Genomic DNA, 27939 nt, shown 5'->3' with positions numbered 1-27939 from the left:
TATCTTTCCTAAATATGAAGCTGTACTACTGGGCCTTTCAGATGAAGGCAATACAAACTTGGTTAGATTGTGACTCCTCAGTACCTTGGAGACAGACAGAGGAAAGATTAGTGGAGCCACATAGACTGCAGGATGTGCAGTCTATAATTGGATTATATCCAATTCACTTATAATATGGTCTAATATAGAGAAATATATGGGGTGTTCTGTTTCTATCTGTAAATCATCTCCAATATGGAATAATTATAAATTGTTAAGTAATCACCAGCTGTTTGTTTATACAGCCTGGTCCACTAGGAATATTCATATTCAGCAATATTTTTAAACGACACTGGCTTTCACATATTCCAGGATCTAAATTAAAACTACTCCCTCCCAGGTTATTTGTATTCTATGTACTTACGACGTAGGTCAGCACTATGAGCATATGGAGTGCTGTGGAATATGCAGCTCTTTTCACACCCCATAGTAACATGGTTTAAAAAACATCAACCTCCACAAAGTACTGTGTCCAACATTTATGAACATCTTATTTAAGAAATGTGTCAAATTCTTGGGGTTTGTAAGTTGTGGGAGCAGGAACTGGAGGATCTAGGATGTTCTTCTGACTGGCACACAATATGGCTAAATGTATTTATGTCTTCTAAAAACCCAGCACTTCAACTTAAACATTTCAAGGTTATTCATAGGGCCTATGCCAATCCACTTAGGCATTACCAAATGAAACCTTAGATCCCTCCTGCTCAAACTGTGGGTGTGGTACAATTGGTAATATGCTGCACATGTTTTGGGAGTGTCCTGTAGTATCTCCTAATGCTACACCACAGCAGATATGGCTGGGTATGTTTAAGGACATTGTTAGGTTGGAATTAACTACAGCCCACATCAACAAAACTCGAGCATCCACACTCCATGCTTGGGGTCTGACCCTTTCCGACATCCCAGTGCTATAATTTTAGTGTGTTATTTTTATCTTTTATTTCTATTGTAATGTACATTTGTCTTATTGTAAGCTCTGAGACTACTGTATATAGTTCATTGTCTGATATGTTTTCATGATAACTAGCTGGACTCTGTCAATATCTTTTGTATTATCTGTTTTGATGAAAATAAAAAATTGATCACAAAAAAAAGGTTTGTACTGGAGTCATATCATTAGGTTTTGTCTGATAGAAAGACAGAAAGATAGAGGTAAATGGAGAGATGGATTTGATTTTAATGTCTATCGCTCCATGTTTGCACCATTATGTACTTCTAAATCCCACAAGCTTAAACACACACATCAAAACATGCAGTGAAATAATGCCATTGCTCTTTCAGTAAAGGAAGATGTCATTGTGGATATCTGAAGGAATTCCATTCAGCAGAAGCTTTAAAGTCAGAGGAGTTCCTGGGTGAAACGTGGAAACTGCAGAGACATGTCAGGGAGGCTCCCACTGATGCGTTTGGAGAGATTACTTTCACCGGAGTTGGGCAGAAAGTTGGCAAGGTGCAGTATGGTCCCATTTGTATTCTGTACTGATCAGTCTGTTGTCATCATGATCACCGCATTCCCTCCAGTGATCACTGTTTGCACCATAACTACCCTGAACAATGTCTACTTATCTATCGTGGGTTGACATTGACTCAAGGGAAGGTTGCAGGGTTAGAAGATGTGAGGTACGGGTTCATGCACCAGATGAGATGTTTGAGATTATTTGGATTATTGGTGGGTTTGAACTCTGGATGGTGATCTTATGATGGAAATCGCAGGAGCAGAAGTGTTGGTGATGACTGCAAAAAATCAAAGATCCTATGAATAATGCTAATAGATTGGTAACAGGTTCACAAATTGGAATATTAAGTATTAATGCAATTACAAGAATCTGGTTGAATTTAGGTTCTGCCAATCACTCGCATCATTCTATAAATTACAGAAATAGTTCACAGCCTTTCTGGCTCAAAATGTATCTAATACATTGGTTTCAAAGTTATACAATTACATTTGTGTAACCTGAATGAGAATGTTACCAGTTGATTTACCCTTTGGTGCAAATATGTAATTTACCTCCTGACATTAAGTCTTTCTCGAGGTGCAGTGAACTGGGCAACTTGTCATACCCAACACGCTCACTCAACAGTTTTTTTTTGTGTGGACAGTTTGTGCGAGTGTCTTCAGACACCTCCCCTGAGACCCTCTATCAGCTGGTGACCGAGTACTGGAATCTCAGTCCACCCAACCTGCTCATCTCTGTCACTGGTGGGGCAAAGAACTTCTACATGAAGGCCCAGCTGAAGAGCATGTTCCGCCGAGGGCTCATCAAGGTGGCTCACACTACAGGTACAGTCTTCATGCTGCTCTTGTCATACTATAGGAGTGCCCAGTGTTTTTTTTAACACCTTGTATGTATTGTTTCCATCTGTAGAGTGTTCCGTAGTTACCTTGTGAAGGGCGCTATACAACATCTAAATTGATGTAACACACAACTAATCATTAGACCTGATTATTGGTATTGTTTCAGAAGTTAAAAGTTAAAATAAATGTATAATAGATGTTCCAGTGGCAAAACCATGCCTTTCCTTGTTTGTCTTTTTAAGTCTGTCTGTTGGCCTGTATTTATTTTAGTAGGATCCCACATTTCCTTGAGATCTACTGAAAAATGGTCCATCGTTAAGAAGCTTTGGTATTATACCAACACATGCTCTGTAGGAATATTATAATTGCAGCAAAAAAACATTTTACAATGAGTTTTTGCCTTCATCTAAACTGTCTTTATTTGTGTTGTATGTTGGTGTATTCCTGTAAAAAGTTAATTCCATTTGACAATCAAGAGTGAAAACAGATACTTCTGGAAGTCCATAGAATATTGTCATCATGCAGAGGACCTGTTCTGATTGAATGGGTTCAGTTCAATGCATTGCAATACAAGAGTGTGTCCCACTGAATGTATTAGTATGTATTAGAGCTGAGCACTCTTCTCACAATGTGGTCTGTGTGCAGGCGCATGGATCCTGACAGGGGGCACGAACACTGGGGTGATGAAGCATGTGGGCACAGCAGTGCAAGACTACACTACAAGCACCATCTCCAAGGATGGCAAGATTGTTACTATTGGCATAGCAACCTGGGGGACAGTGCACAACCGCCAGTATCTCGTGGACCCTGAGGTGAGCTGCAGCAGAAGGCAATGAAGAGTACATGAAAGGCACAGCTTTCTGAACACACCACATTACCCATTAACACTGGTTTATGGACAACTAGGGGATGTCAAGAAAGGTCGGATCAACTACTGTATTTACATGTTGAGCCAAAAAGAAACCTCCTGTTTTTAACGTTTCTATTTTCTTATGTTCTTACAGCACATAGCTCACAGAGCATGGAATGTGCCACACACACGTGTACAGTACTGTGCAGAAGTTTGAAGGCAAAGGGTGGTCACACCAAATATGGATTTGATTTAGATTTTTCTTCTGTTCAGTTACTTTGCATTTAATTAATTGATAAATATAATCTATATGCATATGCATATGGTTGTTGCACCGATCAACTCAATTAAATTAGAAATAAGACTAGTAAGCAACTCCAGCTGTAAATTGTCTTTAATATCACTTTGAATAATCCAGCCTGAATGTCTTTGAAATGAATTATGCAGTCTGAAATTAAAAGCTTTTCTGCCTTTCAATTCCTAACACACAAATTTAAGTGCCTAAACCAGAGGGAGGCAAATTAGTCTTACATTTTTTATTAATAAATACATAGATAACAAAACAATAGCAAACTAAATCACATTGTTTCAAAAGAAGGATGTGAATATCGTTGACTACAACTGTATATTTAATGCTTTGATGGGATCAGTCCTTCATGGCGTCGACATGGGTGTAGTGATATTCTACAAGTTTGATGTAAAGATGAAGCATATTGCATTTCTACAGTATGGCTTTAATCATCCAACTTGTGCTTTACATTTTCTTTTTTTCTTCTGGTTGATTCCAGTTAAGGGGTCTCATTATTCACCAGAGCCAGAAAATGTCCAAAACCATTCCGTTGCTTCCTTTGCAGGGGAAGTTCCCGGGATATTACCCCCTGGATGTGGAGAGCCAGGGCCGCCTGTCCTGTCTGGACATCAACCACTCGCACTTTATACTGGTGGACAACGGCACTCATGGCAGTTACGGAGTGGAGATTGCTCTGAGGAGCAAGCTGGAGAAATTCATCAGCATGCAGCCCCTGGGGAAAATAGGTGACATTGACCTCTGTCTTAGTTCAATATATCACTGTGGCAGCACTGTGGAGTAGTGGTTAGTGGTCATGGCTTGAAGGTTGTGGGTTCAAATCCTGGGTGGGGCAGTGCTGTTGTACCCTTGAGCAAGGTATTTCACTTAGATTGCTCCAGTAAAATACCCAGCTGTATAAATGGGTACAAATGTAAGTCACCCTGGATAAGAGTGTCTGCTAAATGACAATAATAATAATAATAATAAAAATAATAATTTCAGTTTTCTATAGGTTCTTTTTGCTATTTAACGCAAGTCTTCCCTTCCCTAGGGGTTGCTGCTGAAGATGGAGGAGTAACCATACCCGTGGTGTGTGTGGTGCTTGAGGGAGGACCCGGCACACTGGATGTGAGTCTTTCTCAGTCAGCTGATAATTCAGACTCCTCTCTCATGTGGTTCAATTACCTCTAGAATAACAACTCTCATAACCAAGAATCAACAAGTTATTTCTTACAGGTCTTCAGAGAGCCAGGGTGCTCATAGGGGGCAGTTCACCTGGCATGTCTCGCTAACTCTGAATTCAGAACATCATTTGACATACATTGGTACACATAGTTTAATAAGAACAACTCCATATAAGGAACCTGCAGACAAGCAGATTTTAACAGAAACCATGATTTCATACTTCTGCTTTGGATCACCCAAGTTTATTACTGAGTCAAGAAGTCATTCTGTATCCAGGAAAGACATCAGCCTTGCAGATGCTACTGTGGTTTTATCTATTCAATCAATCAATCAATCAATCAATCAATTTTTATTTGTATAGCACCCTTTGCAGGGTAGCCACAGAGCGCTTTACAGACTGGTAAACATACAACAAACGTACAGCAAAATAAAATAATACATAAATACAATAAAGTTAAATAAATATAGACCTGTAAACGTTTTACATGATCTAGAATAAAGTAAGTGAACATTTAAGTAAATAAACCATTTAGGCACGGAGGAGAGAAAAACAAAAATCTCCTATGGATGGCATGTAGGAGAAAAGAGATAAAGATGTCTGACCCACTGCTGTGTGATCTCCTGCCAGACAATCTACAATGCCATGATCAATGGCACCCCCTGTGTCATCCTGGAGGGCTCGGGCCGGGTGGCTGATGTCATCGCTCAGGTGGCCAACCTGCCCGTGTCTCAGATCAGAGTCTCAGTCATCAAGAAACAACTGAAGAGGTTCTTCACCAAGGAATATGACACTTTCGATGAGGTGAAAATCATCACATGGACCAAGAAGGTAATGTAAAGTGGGTCCTAGATAGGGTCAAGCAGGGTGGGCTAATGGAGATTAAAAGCAAGGAAAACTAAAATGTGCACTCTGTACAGAGCAAGGATAAAACATATGTTTCTGGATATAATGAACTATACAGTGGACTTGTATACAAAAACCTATTCTACCTCTTCAATAAATCTTATTGAAGCCAATATGAACAATAGGAGACTATATAAATGTGTATCAATATGCAATTCATTGTGTGGTTATAACCCGTGAAATTATTCACTTGCCCATTATATTCACTATAATGTGTTTGCATGTGTGTAAAGCATAAACATATTATTCCTGCCTCTCCTGACATTTATTGTTCTATAACATAGTCATGGTATGTGATTTGTACAAAATGTCAAGGCATATGATAATTTCAGCTTAAACCCTTCAACATAATAGCATGTGATTGATGCAACATTGACTGTTTTTAGATTCAAGATATAATCCGAATGCGGCAGCTTTTGACTGTATTCCGAATAGATGAAGAAGGCCATAATGATGTGGATGTTGCCATTCTCCAAGCACTTTTGAAAGGTATGAGTTCTCACTGACGAGGCTGTTTATTCTACCATGGAAACAGATTGCAAGTCAGCTAATGTTAATGGTCTGAGATATAAACTCTTAGAGGCAATCAATAACTGCAATCTGCATTAAACCCATAATCTTAAAAACTGTGCCAGTTTCCATTAGCTCTTCTGAAACCATTTCAGAAGACTCTGGCTGTACAAACTGTGTCAAATGCAACTGTTAGCTGGTATTGTTTAACAGACAAATGCCTAAAGGAGAGAAATCAAATAATAGAAGAAAATTAAAGCTGCAAAGCACTACTTCTCTATGCAAATATTTCTAGATCTTTCATTAAGCTGCAGCAAGTGGATACATGCTACATTTTGTGTAAAACCAGCAATAACAGTGTGGTAGGTAACCCAAATGGGGTTTTAGTAATTGCTTTTCATATCCCCCTTTTGGAAATCATACTGATTGGGTTCTTTCTTGAAAAGCCCCAGCTTCCAAAACCAGTGACTCCCAGGAGAGGCAGAACTGGGCGAGGCAGCTGGAGCTGGCTGTGGGCTGGAATCGAGTGGACATTGCCAAGAGTGAAATCTTCACAGAAGACCGGCAATGGAAGGTCTGCATGCCTCTTCCATCCACCTTACACTTTGCTTTTACATATTTCTGACTTCAGCAATGTGAGACAAGCGACAGAAAGCAAAGCAGTAACATCTTGTGTACTTCAACCTGCAGAGTTGCTGTATAGTTGCCTGGGGAAGACATTATACAGATCAGATTGTGTTGCTTTTATCCTGCTCACCCTCGAGACTCCCGTGTAATTCCACATTCATTGTCCAATATCAGACTTGTAGTATAGGAATTCTCAGTTATATTGGTGAAGACCCAAAATAACTATGACAATCATCATTGTAAACTGTGATTGTGGATTTGTTTTGTACAGGTTTAAGAAGTGAAAGAACTGAATATAAATAATTGTTAAACTGTACAAAACATCAGAAGTTAATGTGCTCTTCCATTCTCTCTGGGGATTTTTCACAAAAATACATAAAGCTACCTTGTAAACTCAATTAGGAATGAAAGGGTTTGTTTGTCTTATGTTCACAAGACTGTTCAAGATGATGTTTCTGTGCCCCAGCCATAAGGGGGTGGGGTCAGGGTAATACAAGAAGGCCTTTGAGAAAACTGATGAAAACCTCACCCTCACTCCCTTCCTCCCCAGTCCAGAGATCTGCACCCAGCCATGCTGTCAGCTCTGATTGGGGACAAGGCTGCTTTTGTGAAGTTGCTTCTGGAGAATGGGGTTTGCCTGAATGAGTTCATGATCGAGCAAACGCTGCTAGAGCTGTACAACCACCTGCAGCCCAGCAGCCTCATCCTGCACAAGATCGCTAAGAGGCTGAAGACTGCGAAGCACGCGGGCAGGATCACTCTGGGCCTGGTGTCTGATGAGCTACGCCAGCTCCTGGGCAGCTTCACTCAGCCCCTCTACCCCAAGCCTGCTGCCCACCACCGCTTTGAGATGCCACCAAGTGACATTCGCATCACGGTAAGCTCTGTGAGGACAGTGGACCTATCTTAGCTCCAACCCCCCTCCAAGCTTTCCTTGCAGGCTCTGTCAGTCTTAGGATTGTAAATAGGAGAGTCCATTGAAGGCTTTCCTAACGCACTCCACAAACCATTGTGTGGAGCACTACATTTCCTTCCTAGACCAGAGCTTGCTTCAGTTTGTCCCTTATCCAAAAATGAACAGTTCCCACTTCTTGATTCATACAAAACAAATGCACCCCCAACTCTTTTTTAATTGAATAATGATTGTGGAGGATGGATGTGTGGCTGAGGTACACCCTATGAATGTGTTGCTTCCCTATAATATTGGAATTGTTCCTCTATTTGCAGGTGCCTACAAATCGCAAGTTTGACCTACAGATGACACCCCCTGTGAGTGAAAGGACCCCAGAAAAAACACTAGAGGACCCAGCACGGGATCTCTTCATCTGGGCTATTCTGCAGAATAGGAGAGAGCTGGCAGAGATTTTCTGGGAACAGGTAAGAAGTAAAGCAGGAAGGAAGAAACCTGGTGTAAAGAACTCCTGCCATAATGGGGACCTGTTGGCAGTCCAGGTTGGTCTTTGGTCAAACCAGCACTCTCAAAACATCTGGACTGTGTTGTGGGTCCTCAGCACCAACACTGGCTAATTCTGAGTTTGGAAGTGGAGTCTAATATCTTCACATGTTCACTTTTGCAGTGTAAAGACTGTATAGCTGCAGCCCTAGCAGCCAGCAGGATCCTGAAGAAGCTGGCAGAAGAGGAGGAGGGCGATAAGTCAAATGACATGAGGGATCTAGCCGATCATTATGAAAAACAAGCAATTGGTACAGTATTGCCATTGAGCTCCTCCTTTATGAATGATCTTCAAAAATGTTGACTTTATTTTAAGAGGTTATTGAAGGTTACCCTCTACTATTCCGCTCCCAAAATGTGCTTGCCCTCCTCCCATATTCATATTAAGATTTTTTAGTAGAAATAGTCCAATAACAGTTTCAATTACCATGTGAAGCTCATCCAACCTCACCACATTCCAGCTCTGTATGTGCATTACCATGCTCTGGCATGCCATGACTATTGCTCTTGCGTCTCTTGCAAAAGTAATTGACATTGCTTTTTATGGGTGGCTAAGGGAAAATAGCAACTTTTACAAAGTTTAGAAGGCCAGTGGACATTGGCCCGATTTTCCAAAACTCGTTAATACCTTGTTGTTTCACGCAGGTGTTTACCCCGTCCTGACATGCCACATTATGCAGTATGCCAGATGAAATGTAGGCAGTTTACATTTCCATTCTGCACCAGAAGCAGGCAGAGTGCAAATGGCTTTCAGGAGAGCCTTGTTCATTCACTCTACTTCTCCATTAGCTTGCGGTATGTAGTGAAAGTGTTGGATGTGAACTGAGGGCCATTATCTGTAAAAAGCATTTCAGGGAGTCTATGTGTGGCCAACACATGGTGTAACAAAGTTATGATGTTGGTAGATGTCATTGACCTCACACAACACCCACTTCTGGCCAGTGTGAGTAATAGTCAGTCAGGACAACAATGTGCTTGCCTGTTGGAAACAAGTCACATAGGTCCAATGCCACATGTTGCCATGGTGCATTGGGTAGGGGAATCCTCTGCAGGGGCTAATGTCTTTTAGTTGGTACAACAACTTGAAATACATTGTACTTCGACACAAACACTTAGACTTGCCAATCCAGCCCTGCAACATATATGGGAGCAGAACAATATTGTATCTTGAACTGGTAAAGCTGGAGATACAATACCCAGTGCTCTATGTGGGCTGCCAGTTTTGACTTTGGAGAGTATAACACCTCCAAGGGTTTGTGGTCTGTAATGAGGTCAAAAGGTGAGACATAGATGTACATGTGAAACTTTTCACAACCCCACACTACAGTCAAGGCTTCTTTTCAGTTTGAGAATACCATCTTTCCACGCCAGTGGCATCAGTGGTGGTTCTAGACCATTTCAGCTGGGGAGGTTGGCTGCGGCCAGTTGTAAGGTTATTAGGGGAGCCATCAATTTCTCCATGGTGCTGGAGTAGGGGTGTGTTTTGTCTGTGATGTTAGCTGGGTGGTGGGTGCTGACGGTGTTTTGTGCATTGTGCTAAAGGGGGGGGCTGACAGTGTTTTGTCCGTGGTGCTAGCAGGGAGGATGCTGATGGTATTTTGTCCGCTGTGATAGTTAGATGATTTTTGTGCCAGCATGGCACCGAGACCCGCAGGGCTGGCATTCACTGTGAATTGTGTGGGTGCTGCAGGGTTTGAGTAAGTGAGCAAATTGGTACTGCAAATGAACTTCAACTCTCTCAAAACTGCTTCTCTTCTTGTGGCTCTCCCCACTGCCATGTGTTACGGGATCAAGTCAGCTTGCAAAGGTAGTGATGAGCCATATGGGAAGACCTTTTTGTAAGTAAAATGCAAAACTCTACCGTCCAATTTCAGGGTTTTCCAGGTTGTTGAGCTTAGAACATTAATACTAGCACTTGAATCAATAAGCAGTTGTACAGGTTGACTTGCAATATGCAGTTACAATTTCCATGCTGTTAATGTGATCCATAGAGAAAACATTCATTAGAAGAAACAGTGCAAAGTAATGCATGGTTTCTGGTTTCTTTTGAAGTCTTATTTTGGGCTCAATATATTCACTTTGTCAGAGCTGTCTTATAATCGTCTCCCATGTCTGTGGATGTATCAAAAATTTCCTGAGCATTGGGACCGACTAAATGTAACAGCATTTCACTCTTTTGTTTATCATTAGTAATCCCATGCAACTTTCCTTAACTTCTTATTATACTTCCTCCTCTCCCACTTCCATTCCATTCCAGACATTCCCAACCTGAAGGGTGGTGACATAGATTATCTTTAACGCTTCATGCTTAGTGCAACAACAATCAATACTAGAGATAGATGTTCTTACTTAATGTCTATCCTTAAGGCACCTCTTACCAAATTAATGAAAGCAGGCCCATTGTCAGGGACTGGGCCCTGTCCATCCCTCATCTGCTGGTCTAATAAGTGTTTATGAATCTCTTTGCTCTGCAGGTGTGTTCACAGAGTGCTACACCAGAGATAACCTGCAAGCTGAGAAGTTGCTGATCCGTCCCTCCCAGGCCTGGGGTGGAACCACCTGCCTGCGCCTGGCTCTACAGGCCAAAAACACAAGCTTTGTGGCCCAAGGAGGCGTCCAGGTGGGGTTCTTTACATTTTCGGATCTCATCTAGTTAGACTCTTTGAAACTCCAATCTGCTCAATCAGTCTTCTCAGGTCCCTCTCATCTATTAATCTGATTGTATGTTCTAGAGCACAGTTTACCTGCTGAGAGCCTTCTGTGTTTAAGGACTGTATAAACTAGAGGTTTTCAGTCTTTGGTTGGATCATTAGTTCAGGAATATACTGCTAGAGAAGTCCTACATCACGCAACCATTTAATTGGGAGTAATTTTCGAAGCAGTCTGCAGTTAAAATTAATATTAAAATTAGGATAAAATCTGATACGCCAAATTTTTGTTTGCCAGATAAAAATTGACAGATTTCTCAATCCCACCAAAAGAAAAACAAAAGACAAAAATACAGAAGAGTGTGGAAAATGAAAGAAAATTCATAAGTTTAATGATGCGTATTTGGAGTATGGCTTTACGTGTGTGGGTCCCGAAGATAAACCCAAACCCAAATGTGTTGTTTGTCTGGAGGAGCTCTCTAATTACTGTATGAAACCATCTTTATTAAAGAGACATTTGGAAACAAAGCACGCAAGCTTAGTCAAGAAACCGACTGAATATTTCAAAAGACAGCTCAAAATTTTCAAACACCAAAAGGTGTTCTTTTGTAGCATGACAGTTAGTGCCCTGAAAGCTTAATATCTGATAATATCTAAATAGATAGATAAACTAAATAGACTCAACACAAGCATGAAGGGACCAGACACTAATGTCATGGATCTCTCTGACAAAATCAAAGGATTCAGAGCGAAAGCAGAATGGTGGAATGAACAAGTGAGATTGGGAATAACAACGATGTTCCCCTGCCTAACTGACTTTAATGACGGCGCTTCAGAAGTGGCCGATATCTCAGACATAATCTGTAACCATCTTTCTGGGCTTGTTGCTCAGTTTAATTTGTATTTCGGTGAAATGGATAAATTACTTAAAATCGACCAGGATTGGATTAGGGATCCCTTTACGATACCAACAAGGAAATGCAGCACAGTTTAGATGTCATTGAAGAAGATTGTCACAGTCTCACCTGCTCTTCCCTCAGTTCACCACCAGAGGTCTCTCTCTCCCGAATATTAAACTCTGTGTCTCACTCTCTCAGTTCCTGTATCAATCAGTCACTTAACATTCCTTCCTCCCATGTACACTTGTTCCATCTTTCCCCTCTTCCCATTGGTCTATCACCCTTCACCCAGTCTTAGCTTTCCCCTCAACACAGTATAGAGACCCCTCTCGGATCTCCCTGTTTAGCCTGTTTGCCCGATTGACTGACCCCGAACTGTACCTGTTTAACCCTTCTGGAGTTCCCCTCTCGGATAGTTTCCCTTTCTGCCCTTCATCTTAAGAGCCTGCAATTGGATCTATCTCCATAGTTCCTGATGTCGTTATAAAGATAAACTGATTGACCTCAGACAATAGTTTTTTTTATGCCAGAAGCATCAGAGCTGTGGATGAAACATCTCATGATTTTGGTTGGATATCAAATGAATATCCAGAGCTTACTGCAACAGCAGTGAAAGTCCTGCTACCATTTGCAGGATTGGAGTCTGGATTTTCTGCATTGGCTGTTATTAAAACAAAGTACAGGGCAAAATTGGATGTAAAGGATGAAATGAGAGTGTGCCTTTCTAACATTGTACCACAGATTGACGAGCTATGCAAGACGCATCAGGCCCAAGTTTTAATGTAAATGACTTTTTGGTTATTCTGGAATACATTTTAGATTGACTTTGTCAAGAATGTTTAAATGTTTATCAGTTATTTGATTGTATTTCTAATCTTGAGGTTAATGTATAGGCCTATATTATATATATATACACTCACCTAAAGGATTATTAGGAACACCTGTTCAATTTCTCATTAATGCAATTATCTAACCAACCAATCACATGGCAGTTGCTTCAATGCATTTAGGGGTGTGGTCCTGGTCAAGACAATCTCCTGAACTCCAAACTGAATGTCTGAATGGGAAAGAAAGGTGATTTAAGCAATTTTGAGCGTGGCATGGTTGTTGGTGCCAGACGGGCCGGTCTGAGTATTTCACAATCTGCTCAGTTACTGGGATTTTCACGCACAACCATTTCTAGGGTTTACAAAGAATGGTGTGAAAAGGGAAAAACATCCAGTATGCGGCAGTTCTGTGGGTGAAAATGTCTTGTTGATGCTAGAGGTCAGAGGAGAATGGGCCGACTGATTCAAGCTGATAGAAGAGCAACTTTGACTGAAATAACCACTCGTTACAACCGAGGTATGCAGCAAAGCATTTGTGAAGCCACAACATGTACAACCTTGAGGCGGATGGGCTACAACAGCAGAAGACCCCACCGGGTACCACTCATCTCCACTACAAATAGGAAAAAGAGGCTACAATTTGCACAAGCTCACCAAAATTGGACAGTTGAAGACTGGAAAAATGTTGCCTGGTCTGATGAGTCTGGATTTCTGTTGAGACATTCAGATGGTAGAGTCAGAATTTGGCGTAAACAGAATGAGAACATGGATCCATCATGCCTTGTTACCACTGTGCAGGCTGGTGGTGGTGGTGTAATGGTGTGGGGGATGTTTTCTTGGCACACTTTAGGCCCCTTAGTGCCAATTGGGCATCGTTTAAATGCCACGGCCTACCTGAGCATTGTTTCTGACCATGTCCATCCCTTTATGACCACCATGTACCCATCCTCTGATGGCTACTTCCAGCAGGATAATGCACCATGTCACAAAGGTCGAATCATTTCAAATTGGTTTCTTGAACATGACAATGAGTTCACTGTACTAAACTGGCCCCCACAGTCACCAGATCTCAACCCAATAGAGCATCTTTGGGATGTGGTGGAACGGGAGCTTCGTGCCCTGGATGTGCATCCCACAAATCTCCATCAACTGCAAGATGCTATCCTATCAATATGGGCCAACATTTCTAAAGAATGCTTTCAGCACCTTGTTGAATCAATGCCACGTAGAATTAAGGCAGTTCTGAAGGCGAAAGGGGGTCAAACACAGTATTAGTATGGTGTTCCTAATAATCCTTTAGGTGAGTGTATATATATATATATATATATATATTTTTTTTTTTTTGGGGGGGGTGGTCTTGAACTGAAACCTTGAGGCAAAAAGGTTAAAAACCCTTGGTATAAAGGACCAAACATTTGTTAGACAATTTGTATAAAACTTCTAATGGGTCTTTGATACATGGTGTAGATATGGTTACTTCTTGGATGTGGTGCTTTACTATCATTGGATTTTTTTCTAACCAGGCTTTCATGACCAAGATGTGGTTTGGGGAGCTGGCAGAGGACACAACAATATGGAAGGTGTTACTGTGCATGTTGTTCTTCCCTCTCATCTACACTGGTCTCATCACATTCAGGTTTCTGCCTTTCTTCTAATACATGTATATTAAAACCTTAAATATAAAGATTTTCTAAATCAAAATATTTTTTTCCAATTTCAAAATATATTTTTTTATAAAATACAGACAACCCAGTTCATATTTCTTTTAAGCAAAATTAGAATGCAATTTGATCTGTTGAGATCCAATTCCAAAATCAATACAGTAAATAGTTAAATTGAGATGGGTAATAAACCAACACATGCATGCAATATTTAATAGAGATGGTACATACACTGCCCTGCGTACCAAACTTAGATCCTAACTGTCTCTTTGTCACTGACAGACAGGATGAAGAGATTCAAAGGAAGCAAGAGAGAAAAGAGGACATCGACAATATGGAATCAATGGCTCTGGGTCCAGCTAAGTTACGGTCACATATCTGGTGAGATTACCTAAAAATATCTATCTTTTTACAGAATCAACTGAGGAAGAAACAGGGATTAATATATAGCTGTTGAAGTCAAGCAGGGAGTCTCAGCACCTTTATATCTGACTGAAACTTGTACTTATTTTATTCCATTGCAATTCACCGCCCAATTAACCCCCCCCGCCCCGTATGTATGCTTTACATACAATTCTGGGATTTGATAATAGTATAGTTCCTACGAATCGTGTGGTGTTTCCACTTACCACTGTGGTCGCTACTCTGCTTTCTTCAGCTTGAACCAGGAGCAGATTGAACAACAACCCCTGACCTGCCTCACACGCCTTCTGAGCTTCTTCTCTTGCGCAGTGGTTAAGTTCTACTGGAACATCATTTCCTACTTCATATTCCTCTGCCTCTTTGCCTATACCCTGATGATGAACTTCCAGGTCACCCCTTCCGGCTGGGAGATCCTGCTCTATGTGTGGTTGCTTTCTTTGGTGTTTGAGGAGATTCGACAGGTGAGCCGATCACTGCATGATATTTATAAATGTTCCAATTACAATCATGGTATAACCTAGTTAAGTGGTGTTTAGGAATGTTTGTTTCTGAGATGTGTGTTAATACATGCCTGTATAACCCTCACCTGACTTATTCACCTGAAGTGGCTTTGTTTCACAGAACAGCAACTGATGGTACAGGGTGACAAAGGTTTTCCTAGGTTCTTCAGTTGTAGCAGGTGTTGTAGGTGTGGACGATATGAACTAAAATTAATATCACAATATTTTCCACCATCCAGATGATAACAATATATCACGATATATAATATATATACACTGACCTAAAGGATTATTAGGAACACCTGTTCAATTTCTCATTAATGCAATTATATAACCAACCAATCACATGGCAGTTGCTTCAATGCATTTAGGGGTGTGGTCCTGGTCAAGACAATCTCCTGAACTCCAAACTGAATGTCTGAATGGGAAAGAAAGGTGATTTAAGCAATTTTGAGCGTGGCATGGTTGTTGGTGCCAGACGGGCCGGTCTGAGTATTTCACAATCTGCTCAGTTACTGGGATTTTCACGCACAACCATTTCTAGGGTTTACAAAGAATGGTGTGAAAAAGGAAAAACATCCAGTATGCGGCAGTCCTGTGGGCGAAAATGCCTTGTTGATGCTAGAGGTCAGAGGAGAATGGGCCGACTGATTCAAGCTGATAGAAGAGCAACTTTGAATGAAATAACCACTCGTTACAACCGAGGTATGCAGCAAAGCATTTGTGAAGCCACAACACGTACAACCTTGAGGCGGATGGGCTACAACAGCAGAAGACCCCACCGGGTACCACTCATCTCCACTACAAATAGGAAAAAGAGGCTACAATTTGCACAAGCTCACCAAAATTGGACAGTTGAAGACTGGAAAAATGTTGCCTGGTCTGATGAGTCTGGATTTCTGTTGAGACATTCAGATGGTAGAGTCAGAATTTGGCGTAAACAGAATGAGAACATGGATCCATCATGCCTTGTTACCACTGTGCAGGCTGGTGGTGGTGGTGTAATGGTGTGGGGGATGTTTTCTTGGCACACTTTAGGCCCCTTAGTGCCAATTGGGCATCGTTTAAATGCCACGGCCTACCTGAGCATTGTTTCTGACCATGTCCATCCCTTTATGACCACCATGTACCCATCCTCTGATGGCTACTTCCAGCAGGATAATGCACCATGTCACAAAGGTCGAATCATTTCAAATTGGTTTCTTGAACATGACAATGAGTTCACTGTACTAAACTGGCCCCCACAGTCTCCAGATCTCAACCCAATAGAGCATCTTTGGGATGTGGTGGAACGGGAGCTTCGTGCCCTGGATGTGCATCCCACAAATCTCCATCAACTGCAAGATGCTATCCTATCAATATGGGCCAACATTTCTAAAGAATGCTTTCAGCACCTTGTTGAATCAATGCCACGTAGAATTAAGGCAGTTCTGAAGGCGAAAGGGGGTCAAACACAGTATTAGTATGGTGTTCCTAATAATCCTTTAGGTGAGTGTATATATATATATATATATATATATATAATGTGAAGGAGAAACGCGTTCCCCTTCCCTAATCCCTTGAGTATGCAAATGCATTATAGTATCTGGTGTTTGTTTGTATATGTACGGGGCTGCACAGAAACAAGTGTAGTTTCTTATTGATATCAGGGTGTATTGTGTATTTATACCTTGTAGAAGCATGATCAGGAATATCAGGGACGTGCTTAAAATATGTAAAAAGTGCGTGTATTTATTTTTATCTGGTGTTGTACCGGCTGGTTGTAACAACTCTTTCAATAATTAAAGCAAAACGAGCGTATGTTGTCTTGATTACTGGGTGCACACAGGCATTAAGATAACATTGCTTATAACTTGCTATGGGTTACAATGAAAAGGGTTGAGAACTTACTTTGTGTACCTGAGAGCCTGGATGCGCAGTCAGTCAGCTGATGTGGCCACGTGCAGGTGGAGCGCGCGAGTGCATAGTAACAAGCTGTAAAGGGCAAGCAGGAAGCACGCATGACCAGAGGAATAGAGGGGTGAACCTATCTTGAAGCATGGTGTGTACATGCATATATATATGTGCTTCAAAGGATATGGTGTGGTCCGAAACTTTTTATATAGATGTCACTATCTGTGAATACTGATATAGCTGCTATAAGGCAATGAAAATGACTATGACTTATTTAACCAGCTATGACGTGATAGTGGTACTGCTCAATGGGAGGAGCTACATACCTATGATGGATATAAGCTCGGCACAGAGCTCATTCAAAGAGAGAGGGAGAGGGGATAGGACAAGATCCTCAGTGTGATAGGAAGTTCCATTTAGCCTGATTATGGATTATCTAAAGTTTTGTGTGATTTGATTTGATTTGATTTTTGCCATTCTTCACAAAGTGTTGTTGGAGATACTCTACACTGACCACCCAGACATCCTTACAAATGGTGTCAGAGTGGGATCCAGTAGCCAGTAGGGGGAGCTCCAATACAGTGTCCAAAGAGTGAGAAGTCAAAGAGGAAGTATGCCGCCTAAGAGAACCAGGGAGGAGAGAACTGGTGACCTTGATGAAGGGGCAACAGAAGCACCTCATTCAACAGAGCAAGCTGAGATGCAAGGGCAAGGCCACAGCAGTGATCCTGCTTTGACAGAATTGGCTGGCATGTTCAAAGCCTTCCTGGAGGTCCAGAAAGTCCGTGAGGAGCAAATGGAGCGGGACGCTGCACGGCAGGATCAGAGATGGAAGAGCATGCATGCATCAGTTCCAGCAGCTACAGACGGTAGTGGGACAAACCACGCAGGCTACACAGTCTGATGAGGAGGATAACCAGCTAAATCGACCAGTGGCACCACGCATGATAGAATGGGAACAGTTTGCTGGTTGAAAAGAACCAAAACTGCAGAAATTGGACGAGAAAGATGACATTGAACATTTTCTAACAACCTTCGAACGAATGGCTATAGCCTGTCAGTGGCCAGAGCAAGACTGGGCCATTCGCTTGGTTCCACTTTTAACTGGAAGAGCACGTAGTGCTTATGTCTCCATGGACATTGATGACACTTCGGGCTATGATAAAGTGAAAGAGGCTGTTCTTGCAAAATATGAAATCAACTCTGAAACGTATCATCAACGATTTAGAGCTGTTGATGTATTACCAGGTGAAACACCTAGAGAACTGTATGTGAGACTGAAGCAGTTATATGAGAAATGGGTGAAACCAAGCCAGCGATCAGTCAAGGACATTGGAGAAATAATTATTCTGGAGCAGTTCTTGCAGATGCTGAATCCTGAAGTACAGGTGTGGATACGGGAACATGATCCGAAAACAGCTCTGGAGGCGTCTCGTCTGGCCGAGGTCTTCGTGGCGGCAAGGAAGGGCCCAAAGAGCTACAGGTTCGCTAGAACAAGTTACAACCTCATACCAAGTAAGTCAGAAGGGGGGAATAGGGGTGGTCTTGCCCAATCTGTGTCTAGGCTAAGCAGCAACCAAAGAGAGAGGCCTGAGAGAGAGAAGGTGAGGTGTCATCACTGTGGACAGGAAGGCCATATTAAGACTTGGTGTCCTGCTAGAAAGTCTAAGCCGGCTAACTTATGCTATGTGCCAAGACCTACTGACTCAATGGTAGGAAGAATGGGAGTTGAACAGGTAGTAGCCATTGTTTTGAATGGGGAACGTTTAAAGGCTTTGTCGGAAGTGTCTGTGTCTTGCTGGGTGCAGCCCATAAGCATTTTCCCAGTGATGTAACGGACGCATTGTCCTGAGTCCAAACAAAAGGATTTTCAAGGCGGCCGCCAACAGTCTCTACAGATTTTGAAAGTAAAATAGCCGGAGAGTCTAGCCTCTAGACTTCAGTGACTCGATCCTGTCTCTGACAGGAGGACAAATATCGCCATGGAGTCGAACCACATTCCCAAGAACACCACCGAATGGGTGAGTTTGAGAGAGAGCTCTGCTCTGTGTGAAATGAAACCCAGTGTATTCACATGTTGCATGGCCTCTGTTCTTTTCTTCAGAAACATGTTCAGACCCCTCGGATCAAGAATGGGTCTTAAGCCTCCGTCCTTCTTTGGCACTAGAAAGTACCATGAGTAGAACCCCTCTCATGAGTTCTCTCGGTCCACCTGTCATACAGCTAATTTCTCTTGCATTACTGCAATCTCCTGAGCAAGAGTTCTTGCCCTTCTGGACATCCGACAGTAGTGGGAGGCAAGAGTGGAAATGGACAGCGTATCCGTGGCTCACTGTCTTTTGTCTCTGGGGACATTCTCTCTGCGGTTTAGCCGGGGGGGTTGCAGGGCTAGCTTCTCCCCTTAGGCTTCCTGCTGAAAAGTCTATTTTTACCCTGACCTGCACCTGGCTTATGCTGGTAACTTTGCCCCGCGCTGCCGGCCTGCAGCTGCAGGGTTTTTTTGTTCCTCACCCACTGTATCCCCTACGGGTAGGGCCAGTGGCGTGAGTGGGGCTGTCTTCTCGGCTGTTGAAGGCCAACATATTTTGACACTGTTTCCTTCACCCTGGCTGGGCATTTATGCTCAGGTCAACAGTGGTCCCGAAAGATTGACCAGGCATAATTGATGCTTTGAGGAGGATGGACATCTCCTCCAGGTGATGGAGGGGCCTTCCATCAGCCCTGTGTCAATTTCTTCTCATTCAGATGGTATCGCATTTGCTGCTGGGTGGCCATAGCTACTGGATCTCGAGGTTGATATCGATGTGTCAACGTAGACATCCATGTTGAGTGCAGGGATCTGTAGTGTCTGTCCCACAACAGGAACTGCTCAGCCAAGCGACACTCTCCCATGGAGAACAGCAGCCACTGAGCTCCAACACACAATCAAGAATATCCGAAAGATGGTACAAAGAGGTCTATGTAGAGGAGCCAAGCCAGCTATATGTGTGAGAAAAACTACTGCTCAAAACTTACCTCCGCAGAGAGGATATGCACAGGAGATTTCAATAGAGGGACCAAAGCTGGCAACGAGCAAGACTCCTGCTGAACACTTACCTCTGAAGAGAAGCAAAGCTCTATGAGAAGACCAAAGTCTAAAAAACTCCTTAGATTGGTGAGCACACTCCTCCACTTTTAGCATGCACACAGAGCGAAATGAAACTATCACTGGCAAGGTGAAAGAAGAAATGGCAGGTTGCTACTGTGAAGAGGATACACTTTACAGGCATGGGGGTGGGATGACTCCTCCCAGCTGGGCCCCTATTGGGCAGCTTTGGTACATGTTTTCACATGATTGGCAGGTCAGAAGGCTCTTCCCATTTGGTTATGGTTGTCTTTTGACTTGAAAGGCAAAAAAATGTACATTGCATATTTTAAATCGAGTGCACTCACAATTGCAGTGTATTAAAAATGAGGACATTGTTGTTATTTACAGTCCCTAGATGGCGCGCTTGATGTATTGTGGGAGCGACCCAGTAAGTGGCCCTGTGGAGGACAAGAAACACTATAGAAATAGTTTGAGTAGTTGCAAAAAAAATAGTAATGCAGTAATGCAATTTAAAAAAACGATAGGAAAATACTGTTCACAAATTAGATAATGTCTACAGGAAGCAAGACAGACTACTTAATTTGATAAAGAACATAATTAGGAAAACACAGGCGAAAAACAGATTCCTTTCTTACTCACAGTATGTAACCCGGACACAGGATCTTCCAGAGAAAAATCAACAACATCTGCCTCAACGCCGAGTGGGTCTTCTCCCTCCATTGTTGTACTACTACTACTACTACTACTACTACTACTACTACTACTACTAGCTGTAGTAAAATCTGAGGCAATCTCGGTCTTGGCAATGCAGTCAATGAGTCCAGTTATGCAGAATTCACTTGTTTTCTTTCTTTTCACAGGAGAATACACAGGTCTCTAGTTACTTTAACTATTGTTTTAGATTAAACAATTAGATTTTTACACTGGAAAGCTAGCGCAATCTCTCAACACAGCTTCCCAGACTCCCGCAAAAATGTATCTTCTGCTGTTTTCCCACTACATTTCCATCCATTTTTTTTTTTTTTTTTCTTTTTAGAAAGAGGCTGCATTAAGATCTATGGCCAGATTTTTTGTTTAATAGCAAAACTAAAGGAAATTGAAGTTGCAAATAAAACAAGCAGATTCAAGCAAACATGCTGTCCCAAATGTGCAAGGTACTACACTTGTGTTTGTGTATCTGTTGCAAAGGAGAGGAGTGTTAAATTATCATCATAACCTATATATTTTTTTTCATTGATTTCCTATTTACTGTGCTTTACTGTATTCCAGAATGTAATATCAAGCACAGTGAATGCATGTTTAACCCATTAGAAACCACTGTTGTCTTGTTTGTCTTTTCTGTTTCTGTGGCCAGCTGTTTAATGATCCAGATGGGTTTCGTTTCCGAAGGAAGGCAAAGATCTATATAAGTGACATATGGAACAAGCTTGATGTCCTGGCTATTTTCATTTTCATTTCTGGACTTGCATGCAGGTTGGTCTTTATGTTGCTTTGCTCTGAAAGATAAATGTAGTTACACTGGTGGAAAGAGTTAATTCAGGTGCTAAAAGGAACAAGGACACTTATTTACAGTCAAGCAGTTGCTATAATCTCCCCAGGTGAATCATGATGTTCTGCAGTGCAGTGAAATGGATGCTTCAGGAAAAATACTTTAATACTCAAAATTAGGGCTTTCTGGATTTGACCATGACCTTAAAATGAATATCCCATCCTTCCCCAAAAGCAAATTTCTGACTTCCATTACATTAACTAAAGTAATGAAACAATACTCCCTCCACCAATAATTAATGTCAAAGTTGTGGTATCTGTGTATGGCAATATTTTGGAACACAATGTACTGTTAGTATTGATGGGATTGTATTGTGAGCAAGTTAAGCAGCCAGAGGAATGACTCTTGATATGCATTCTTTAAAGCCAAGACTGGGCCTACATCCTGTGAAATATATTGTGCTTTGCTATGTTTTGTAGTTTCCCTGTAGTTCAAGTAGTTTTTTTTTATATGGTTTATATAAGTAAGATTAAAATGCTTACATTCTACTAAAATTATAAAAACAATACATTAGCATACTCTAAGTGCATGAAAAGTCATCTAAACAGATTCTAACTTTTCTATTTCTTCTTCAAACTTTTATATTTTACGATCTATCATTTCAGATTGACTACTGCTGGTTTCTATGTTGGGAAAATCATCCTTTGCTTTGATTTTATCATATTTTGCTTGAGACTGATGGCCATCTTTGCAGTCAGCAGAACTCTAGGGCCAAAGATCATCATAGTAAAGAGAATGGTGAGTGGGATTCATTCATATGTCATTTGTATTGCATCAGTGATCTGATCTGGAATTCTTGGTTATGCTAGTATTTTTCTGTGTCAAGCTAATACACTTAGGTCCATAAATATTTGGACAGTGAAACAATTGTCATAATTTTGTCTCTGTATGCCACCACAATGGATTTGAATGGAAACAATAAAGATATGGTTTAAGTGTAGACTTTCATCTTTAATTTGAGGGTAGTTACATCTAAATTGGGAGAATGGTGTAGGAAGTACACCCATTTGTATATGTGGCCCTCCCGATTTTAGGGTCTCAAAAGTATTTGGACAAACTAACATAATCATTAATTAAATTGTGAGTTTCATTACTTGGTTGCAAATCCATTGCAGTCAATGACTGCCTGAAGTCTGGAACACATGGACCTAACTGTATATCTAGATTTATTTGAACATTGCGTAAGGTCAAATGGATTTGGCCATTGGACCACATTGACTCTTCACCCCCCAACCCCCTCTCCCAGATGAAGGACATGTTCTTCTTCATGTTCCTGCTGGCTGTGTTTGTACTGGCCTACGGAGTGGCCAAACATGCCATCCGGATTGAAAATGAGGATCGGCTGGATTGGATATTGCGGGGTGTTGTGTACGAGCCCTACCTGACCATATTTGGACTAATTCCATCCAACATTGACAGTAAGTGCTGTACCAGCTGGTGCATTCCTTCCCATCCAGCTGATTGTAATGGGAGAGGGTCTGCTCAACCCAAGTTTAATCTGTTCTCTCCATCTGACAAATCCAGCACCTTGGCATCCCCATTGCTCACCATGAGTCAGATATTCCTCGATATAATAATATTTGATTTTATTTCGGTTTCCCCAGATTAAGAGTTTATGTCAGTGTCAGCAATGTACTAAAGTATATTTTTAAAATCTTGGCAAACAAACTGTATGCAGTAATCATATGAAACAATAAATTTTGTACCTGGTTTCCAGTCACCTTTAATAATATTAAAAGACTTTCTATCTGAACTCTGTTTAGCCAACATTTGAGATTAAGTTCCTCTAGTTTATACTCATAATTGTAACACTAAGCCTAATTCTACCATTAAATCTTGAATCTAATTGTTCTCTAACTCTTTGTATAAAGTGACCAGAACTGTTTGTAGTATTCCATTAAGAATGCTATGGCCTTTTCTTCCATGTTCCCTTCCACTACAGAGTGTTGTGTTACAGGTGTAATGCTTAATGCTGTCTTGAAATCTTACCCTGGATTTGTGCATTATTTTCCAAGACTGAAAATGACCTTTATTCTTATCCTCCCCTGCCCCACACCTTTTCTAGATGTCGGATTTGACATAACCAAGTGCACATTAACTGGTAGTGACCCATTGATGCCCAGGTGCCCAGTCCTTGATAGTGACCAGACCCCGGCTTTCCCTGTGTGGTTGACTACCACCCTGCTCTGTGTCTACCTTCTCTTCGCCAATATTCTGCTGCTCAATTTGCTGGTAGCAATGCTTAGGTAAGTACTGCACACAGTTGCCTCCCATCTCAATGCTTATTTTCCATTTGTGCTTGCATACCTACTTTTTTTACAGAAAGACAGCAACAGACACAAGCACTCAATTAGGGTCACTATTGAAAAGCCAGCTCTGGAATCTAACCTATATGATCCAGAAACACTGAATGATAAAATTAAAAGCTGTATACGGTCACTGAAAGGGGCATTTGACCCAATGCCTTTCACAGCTACACATTTCAAGAGGTCCAGGACAACACGGACCAGATCTGGAAGTTCCAGCGCTACGAGCTGATCAAGGAGTACCACAGCCGCCCCCCCGCCCCCCCACCCTTGATCATCCTCAGCCACCTCTTCCTCTTCCTCAGATGCCTTATCCTGAGGAAACACAAGCAAATCGGTGAGTGCTAGCACACCTTGCAGACGACATAGACCCCTCATTGTCTGTATCGCCCAAGTGTTGTTCGGTTTGACATTGATTTATTTATTTTGGCTCTTTTGACATAGTGTGTTCTTGTGCGCCACTCAATTCCAACTGTGCAGTGGTACATTGACAAACGCCATTAAAATCTATAGAATTTCATCCTTTGCAGTTCAAAAGTACCCATAAATATATTTGAAGCAGTTGCTGACCTTTTCAAATATAGAAGCAATGTATAGCTATAATGTTCCTGTCATATATTCACCCCAAACGTCCCCGGTTCATCTTCAGAGATAACTATCTCCCGAATTCTGAACAGCATCCCAGACATTCCAATACTCACAACCATGTGCAAATGTTTCAGCATCCCCTCTCATTGGTCCAGCTCTTCCAGCCACTGACCACCGTCTTCCTCTGATACCTATATATTACTTTGCAGCACTTACCCATTGTGAGATCTTGTTTTCTCCCTAGTAATTCTGAGCATTCTTTCCCAGTGTTTGCCTTCCTGTGTATCAGACCCGTGTTTTCTTTTTCGACTACTGACCTTTGTATTCTCCCGACCATACTGTTTGCTTGATCGCCAGACCATTCACCTGTGCCTTTGACTACAAGTATTGCCTTGCCACTATTATTCCTGTCTACTCTCCCCCAACCTTGACCCTTCTCCTGTGCACATGGGTCCAGCACCACAGGTTTTCCCAGTTATTACAGAAGACTTCACCTTCTCCATTGACCAAGAAGAGCTTTCTACCGCTGTGTCCACCCAGGGTTCCATCCTTGGGATGCATGACCCCAGGCTGAAGGAGATGTCAGACATGCTCAGCCACATTCGGCAGAGGCTTTCTCCCACAGCTGAGAATAGAACAGTCCGTCTTGCTATCCCTGAAAAATATGACGGCTCCCCTGAGAATTATAGGGCCTTTTTGTTGCTGTGTTCTTTGTATTTTTCATATCAGCCTTCTGCCTTTCCTGATGATGCAATGAGGATTGCCTTTATACTCACCTTGGTGACTGGGAGGGCACTCCAATGGGCTTCAGCTGTCTGGAACCAGCAGGGCAAAATCACCCATTCCCTGGGATCGCTCCTCACCCACCTCAAAGTGCGGCTGTTTCTTGCAAGCCGTGGATAAGGAGGGTCCTAACGTTGTTTGAAATGCACACAAAATTCCAAATAGTATCAATCAAAACAAATGTATAAACAAAACCAAGACATATAAACCATAACAAACTAAATTAACTTCTCTGTAAATAATAATAACCTTAAACTACTAAAGATAGCAAAAAAGGAAAAAACAGAAAAGCTTAATCTGTCATGTTTGATCACCTGGCAGAGGGAAAGGAAATGGCAGGTAAAAGTGGGTGGGGTGAGCGTGCCTTGCTCACTGTCTTCAGACAGGGGCTTTACTCCAATCTGCAGTCTGAATTGACATGCTGTGATGCCACCCTCGGTTTGGAGGGGCTGATTCAAGAAAACATCCTACTTCATACTTCCCACATCAGCCTGCCAGACTAGTACAAACGCCCAGATCTGCACAGCTTGAGTGCACACATTTGACTCGTGAGTAAAGACAGGAGGCTACAACAACACCTCTGCCTATACCATGGCCAAGCTGGTCACTTCCGCGATGCCTGTTCTGTCCATCCCAGCTCTCTCCAAGACATTAACGTGCATACAGGACACTATAAAACAAATCCCAGGGTCTGATCAGCACCAAGGTCACATGGAATACCAAACATGTCTTTGTGTCTGTATTATTGGACTCGGGGTCAGCAGGAAAAGTCAATTGACTAACAACTTGGCATTCCTCTTGCCTCCTGCATTCCTCCTCTTCAAATCAAGGCTGTAAACAATCAGTCCATAGGCTTAGGTCACATATCTCAGAGGACTGGCCCCATCCACTTGCAGATTGGTGCTCTCCACAGTGAAGAACTTTCCCTCTTTGTCATTAACTCAACTGGTGCTGATATCATTCTGGGGCTCCCCTGGCTCATTCACCACAACCCGACCATCTCCTGGAAGACCAGAGAAATACTGTCTGGGGGAAGTCACTGCTATTCACGCTGCCTTTCCTCCCCTGTCAAGCAACTCATATCGAAAGCCCTCTCCTTTCCAAACCCCCCCGAGTTCCCTTCTGAATATACGGACCTGGCAGCAGTCTTCAGTAAGTCGCAAGCATCTCAACTACCTCTTCATCTTCCCTGGGACTGTGCAATCGACTTGCTGCCAGGAATCTCTGCTCCCAGAGTATATATCTATCCCCTGTTAATTCCTGAATCACAGGCCATGGAGGACTATATCAAGGAAGCCCTGGATCTTGGAATCATTCGAACCTCCACTTCTCCAGCTGCGGCTAGCTTCTTTTTTGTGTCAAAGAAGGACAGGGGACTCAGACCATGTATTGACTACCATTACCTTTGGTACCGGCTGTGCTGGAACAAATCTGAGGAGCTTGCTTTTTTACAAAGCTTGATTTGCACAGCGCATATAATCTGATCCAGATCAGAAAAGGGGACAAATGGAAGACCGCTTTTATTACAAGCAGTGGTCACTATGAATACCTCGTCATGCCATTCTGATTAGTTAATGCCCCTTCGGTCTTCCAAGCTTTTATTAATGAAGCGCTGAGGGACTTTTTACGCCTCCACAGAGCCATCCATCACCATAAAGCTCAGGTGGATCGTCACCAATGACCAACTCCCCAGTACCAACCTGGGCAAGAAGTTTGGTTATCCATCAGGGACATCTGTCTCCGTCTGCCATCTAAAAAGCTCTGTCCCTTGCTCATTGGACTTTTTAAGATCCTCCAACAAATTAATTCCATCTCTTATTGACTCCAATTGCCTGCACATTTCAAAATTGCACCCACATTCCACATCTCTCTCTTAGTATCTTAGTATTGTTGCACCTTCCAATCCTACTCCTCCCTTGGAATTGAACGATGGTCCATCTTATTCCATTAATTTCTTATTATGCTCACATCATCACAGGGGTACAAGTATTGCCTTAATCCTATTATTCCTGTCTACCGGCTACTGACCTCTCGCACAACCTGACCCTTCTCTTGTGCTCTGCACCAGGTATTCCAAATTATTACAGTTCCTCAGCCCAGAATGAATTTAATAAGCAAGACAGGACTTGTTTGCCACAGAGTCCTGTCAAAAATGTAATTGGATTATGTGATCTCCGTTTCTAGTCTCTGCATTTCCAAGGACCTTTTCAGAATTTGACAACTGTAACGGGTTGGGGGGCCCGTCACAAGAAAGGGCTGCATGTAGGCGGGGTCTGGTCTTGAAACACACAGTAGGAAGGCAGGCAAAGGGTACAAAACAGGCTTGCTGTGGTTTTATTGCTTCCCTAAATGGCAGGCACAGTGTCAAAAAGCAAAACAAAACCTAGCTCTGTCCGAGCACTAACTAAACATAAACAATCCCTAACTACAAAACAAACACTAACAATAACAGTAAATGCCCGGGTTGGTAGAGCTGAACACCAGGCAAACAGAAGTATGACAGGGGCAAGGCAGGTTCGTAGTCACAGTCCGTAATCAAAGTTTGTTACCAGTGGGAGGTTGTCAGACAGTCCGGGGTTTAAGAGGGAGAATGGTCCAGGTCCAGAAAAAGGGTCGTAAGC

General features: G+C 42.1%; 1 protein-coding gene across 1 annotated transcript in view; it reads left to right on the top strand.

Moving 5' to 3' along the window:
* Positions 1 to 27939, top strand: part of LOC136711937 (transient receptor potential cation channel subfamily M member 2) — a 44456-nt gene that overhangs the window by 2723 nt on the left and 13794 nt on the right. The window contains exons 2-21 of the mRNA XM_066688531.1: positions 1321 to 1489; positions 2140 to 2320; positions 2981 to 3147; positions 4040 to 4220; positions 4541 to 4602; positions 5288 to 5488; positions 5950 to 6052; positions 6526 to 6647; positions 7251 to 7577; positions 7928 to 8077; positions 8278 to 8404; positions 10628 to 10773; positions 14051 to 14163; positions 14471 to 14569; positions 14847 to 15072; positions 21447 to 21565; positions 22247 to 22379; positions 22888 to 23059; positions 23707 to 23887; positions 24115 to 24284. Coding sequence (XP_066544628.1) covers positions 1321 to 1489; positions 2140 to 2320; positions 2981 to 3147; positions 4040 to 4220; positions 4541 to 4602; positions 5288 to 5488; positions 5950 to 6052; positions 6526 to 6647; positions 7251 to 7577; positions 7928 to 8077; positions 8278 to 8404; positions 10628 to 10773; positions 14051 to 14163; positions 14471 to 14569; positions 14847 to 15072; positions 21447 to 21565; positions 22247 to 22379; positions 22888 to 23059; positions 23707 to 23887; positions 24115 to 24284 — 3149 coding nt within the window. The remainder of the gene's footprint in view (positions 1 to 1320; positions 1490 to 2139; positions 2321 to 2980; positions 3148 to 4039; positions 4221 to 4540; positions 4603 to 5287; positions 5489 to 5949; positions 6053 to 6525; positions 6648 to 7250; positions 7578 to 7927; positions 8078 to 8277; positions 8405 to 10627; positions 10774 to 14050; positions 14164 to 14470; positions 14570 to 14846; positions 15073 to 21446; positions 21566 to 22246; positions 22380 to 22887; positions 23060 to 23706; positions 23888 to 24114; positions 24285 to 27939) is intronic.

Source organism: Amia ocellicauda, chromosome 16 (genome assembly GCF_036373705.1).
Source record: "Amia ocellicauda isolate fAmiCal2 chromosome 16, fAmiCal2.hap1, whole genome shotgun sequence".
In the NCBI taxonomy this organism is placed as follows: domain Eukaryota; kingdom Metazoa; phylum Chordata; class Actinopteri; order Amiiformes; family Amiidae; genus Amia; species Amia ocellicauda.
This window is presented reverse-complemented; position numbering and strand designations above follow the sequence as displayed.